This window comes from Pygoscelis adeliae, unplaced genomic scaffold, assembly GCF_000699105.1.
Source record: "Pygoscelis adeliae isolate BGI_AS28 unplaced genomic scaffold, ASM69910v1 Scaffold595, whole genome shotgun sequence".
Classification (NCBI taxonomy): Eukaryota; Metazoa; Chordata; class Aves; order Sphenisciformes; family Spheniscidae; genus Pygoscelis; species Pygoscelis adeliae.
In genome coordinates this window covers 107,150-111,253 of record NW_008824857.1, presented here as the reverse complement: position 1 = coordinate 111,253, position 4,104 = coordinate 107,150, and the positions used below count along the sequence as shown (strand labels likewise).

The 4,104-nt window shown below is 57.8% G+C and overlaps 1 protein-coding gene across 1 annotated transcript in view; it reads left to right on the top strand.

The window, feature by feature from the left end:
• PPL (periplakin) overlaps window positions 1–4,104 on the top strand; it is a 46,250-nt gene that overhangs the window by 29,459 nt on the left and 12,687 nt on the right. Inside the window, exons 4-9 of the mRNA XM_009324312.1 lie at window positions 143–263; window positions 1,222–1,347; window positions 1,636–1,713; window positions 1,819–1,950; window positions 2,415–2,522; window positions 3,045–3,140. Coding sequence (XP_009322587.1) covers window positions 143–263; window positions 1,222–1,347; window positions 1,636–1,713; window positions 1,819–1,950; window positions 2,415–2,522; window positions 3,045–3,140 — 661 coding nt within the window. The remainder of the gene's footprint in view (window positions 1–142; window positions 264–1,221; window positions 1,348–1,635; window positions 1,714–1,818; window positions 1,951–2,414; window positions 2,523–3,044; window positions 3,141–4,104) is intronic.

Genomic DNA, 4,104 nt, shown 5'->3' with positions numbered 1-4,104 from the left:
TGGGGTTGTTGTGGCCCAAGTGCAGGACCCGGCACTTGGCCTTGTTGAACCTCATACAGTTGGCCTCGGCCCATCGATCCAGCCTGTCCATCCGATCCATGCCCACATCCTGCATCTCACCCTCGTCTCTCCCTTCCCGCAGCATCCGGCAGCTGAAGGAACGAGTGGCAAACTTGCGTGTGAAACACAACCAGATCTACAACTTCCCCCTGCAGCATATTGAGCCCCAGGTCAACTGGTCAACAGTGATCGAGGAGAAACAGGTACCAAGGGGACGGTCAGTGCCACTGCCTGGGCAGCAGCACCAGCTGGGGACAGGCAGGACCTCGTGCATCTCCCCATGGAGAAACAGGCTCCTGGAAACCTTCTTGGCTGCCTGATACCGGCAGCAGCAAACAGCATGGGAAGGAGGTGGGGTGCTGGGTGGCAGGGGAGGGTGCAGAGATGATGGGACAAAGGCAGCTGCTGCGGCACCAGGAATCGGTGCTCAAAGTGGCACCGCTGGCGGCAGCCAGGCTAAGCGAGGAAAAGCTCCGGAGGATCGGGGGGCCGCGGGGGAGCGCACCGGCCTTCAGGGCATGGGCTCCTAAGGCTCAGCCTGGCCATTGACCGCTTGGGTGAGCTTGGGCAAACCTCTGCCCTGCTCCATCTGAGGATGGAGATCGCGCTCCGTCTCCAGGCAATGTGCTCCAACGCCTCACTGTCCTAAGAGTGGAAAAGCTTCTCCTTATACCCAGTCTGCGCTTCCCCCGTTTCAATTTACGCCTGTCATCTCTCATCTTCCTACCACACACCACCCTGCAGAGCCTGGCTCCGTCTACTCAACAACTTCCCCGTAGTTATGGGAAGGATGCTGTCAGGTGTCCCCCCCAAAGCCTTCTCCTGCCAAGGCTGAACCAGCCTCAGCCTCTCCCCTTGGGTCCTTGGCTTGGCATCCCCAGTCACCACCTGCTTTGGGCGCTACTCTGTGGCCCTTCCTCTTCATTTTATCCCAGCACTACCCTCTTCCAGCCAGAAAAGGGTTAAAACCCCCAAACTGGCTTTCCCACGGCCACTGTCCGGCACGGCCGCCTTCACCCACGGGCTCCCGGGCACCCACGCGCTGCCGACACCGGAGCCCATCCAAGCCCAGCTCCATGTCCACCTCCAAGAGGAGTTTCCCAGGTCTTAGCCACCGCATCCCATTCCCCCATCACTAACCTCGACTCCTGTGCGCCTCAGGATACGTTAAGCAGCAAGGGCTTCGGGACCGACCTGCCACTGGTCAACAGCCAAGTAGAAGAGCACAACATCTTCCACAATGAGGTCATGGCCATCGGCCCACACATCGCCAAGGAAGGCAACAAGGTCAGCTCTCCTGCCCCTCTCCCTGCTGCCCCACAGGGTTGGCCCCGTCCCGAGTCACTGATGAAGACGAGGGCATCCCACCATCCAAGCTCCTACAGCCTGGACCAGGTTGGGTGGTCGCCCAGATCCACGCCTAACCTCGGAGCTGGGCATCGTACACCGACTCTAGCTTTACAATGAGGCAAATCCCATAAACCCCACATCCCCCTCCATCATCAAGGCCCCGCCAGACCACCACTCTCCAGAGACAAGCTCCTAACTCTTGCCTTCCTTCTCCTCTGTTACCAGGAATATAGGAGCGACTTCCAAGCCAAATACCAGAAGCTGCTGGTAAGAGACCTCCGAGATCCCAGGGGCAGAGCCCTTGTGCAGGGGTCCCTTGCCGGGGTGGCCAGGCACCCTCAGGGGACATGTGAAGAGGAGCTTTGGACTGAGCTCTCCCTCTGACCCTTCCCAGGCCGGCTCCCGCAGCGGCAGCTGCAGGACTACATGCAGCGCTGCACCAACAAGCTCTACTGGCTGGATCAGCAGGCGAAGGACAGGACCCGTTACGACTGGAGCGACCACAACCTGGACTACCCTAGCCGGCGCCGGCAGTACGAGGTCCGTGCGCGCTCGTGGGCTGCCTGGCCCCGCACCGACCGGGTGCTTTGCAGCAAGGGAGGGTGGGCAGGGAGCCAGGGGAGTAGACCGGGGGTTGGATGGGGGCAGGAAACATCCCTTCCCCCATGCCTCAATTTCCCCCACTCCATCACGAAGCACTTTGAGACGTACAGATGATAGCATATGGATAGTGAGGTTAATCCTTTCCTCCTGCCAGAAATAAGGCAATGAGGAAACTCGAGAGCTTCCTCATTCTCCTTTCCCTTACCTCAGCATTCACTTGGCAAGAGTCACATCTTTAGCAACATCTGCAAGGGAAGGAAAAGCGAGAGCTGCAGCAGGGGATCATCACGCTTTCTGTCTTGTGGAGCTGTTCAGGCCCTTTCGGAGCAGCTCAGTCACAGGACGCAGTCAGGGTCCCCTCTCTTTGCGTGGGGATCAGTATCTTGCCTGTCTCCGTCTAGAACTTCATCCACCGGAAGCTGGAGGAGAAGGAGGAGGCCATCAACAAGCTGCATACGGATGGAGATCAGCTGCTCGCTCAGAATCACCCCGGAAAGAACGCCATCGAGGTGAGCATCAGGGACGGGCTCCAGCTTCCCGGCCTGCCCCGGTGCTCGGGGGACTCGCCCAGCCCTTCTCCAGTGTGGGACCTGGTGCCAACACGACTCTTGACTTTACTTCTCGGGATGCCAAGTTTACACACGTGCAAGTGTGTAAACACCATCGGAGGAGCCGAGATAAACCTAAGTAGCTCTTCCCATCTTCCTCGTTCCTGTGTGATTACCCTGTGCCTGCCTACAAAGGATAAATTATGGTGGCAAGTTCCACCTTTGATGGGAAGATGGACATAAAGCCACAGGATTTGCCACCTCCTTCCACCCATCCCCACGCTCCCATCGGAGCATCCCAGCTTTGGACTAGCTCTCCGGTATTCCCATCCCAGCTTTGACCTGAGAGCATCTGGGTGGCTTCCCAGGCAGCCAAGGAGTTGTTTGCTCAGGAGGGAAACGGGTACTTTCTGGTGGGCAGCCCAGGCTCACCCCTAGCACGGGGCGTCCTGCTAACGTCCACCTCCCACCTCTGTGTTGCAGGCTCACATCGAGGCAGTGCATGCCGACTGGAAGGAGTACCTCAACCTGCTGATCTGCGAGGAGAGCCACCTGAAGTTCATGGAGGACTTCCACAAGGTACCAGATCCCCAGGGGCAGCGAGCCACTGTTTGCTCTGCACAGCTCAGAGAGTAGGTGCTGGGTTGCAGGAGACCCCAGCAAACATACAAGCTCCTGCTGCTCTGGAAACAGGGTAGAAGAGATTTAGTCCTCTAGTCTACGGGGCTTTTAAGGCTAGGAGGACCACTTTGAGCTGATAACACAAGTCATAATTGCTCAAGCACCAAACAGTAATTGCTCGGCCAAAGCATAACTTGCAGAAAGCATCTGCTCCAATGCCGAGGCTCAATGTCCAATGTCGGCATCCTTGTCCGCAGGACAGCAGAAGTATCTCGCAGAGGTACCTCACCCCCAAAACAAGGCATGGAGGGACCTTGCGTGCTCCTCTCGGCAGCAGAACAGGTCCGAGTGGGGAAATTACACCTGCAGAAAGCAGAGTTGGCTGTCCGGGGAGCCCTGCGCGAGGGCTCAGCGCCCCAGCTGAGCTCAGCAGACAGATGTCTGCTGGATAAATTGCATCCGACAACCAGGGAGGCTCTGCAGGGGAGCAGGTCAGGCTGGATTCCTCTCCCACAGCCTGGGTGTGTTGACAACATGATGAATCTGTTGCCAAAGCTGAATCCTGGTGCCCAGCCCAGGCAGTGCCTTTTGTAGGTATCTGCCAGAATAACTGCCCCAGGGGGTGGTTTGTGTGTGGAAGGGTTTGGCTCTGCCTTCTCCTTGGCACTGGCAATGGAGACACCACGCACTGTTGTGATGCTGTCCAAGTGAAACAAAATTGAGGGCAGGGAAAGGTGGGATTTAACAACTCTGCAGGAGAAGACCATGGAATAAGCTGCCCCGGTTGTCTTTCCCCTAGCTCTGCTGTCCCGAGCATGGGAAATAGCGATTCCTCACCTTTCTCCAGGCACTTCCGAGTGCTCAGATGCCCATCATAGCTCCTGGTGGCTGTCCCTGCTCTAGGCAGCACGAAGACCAGGGT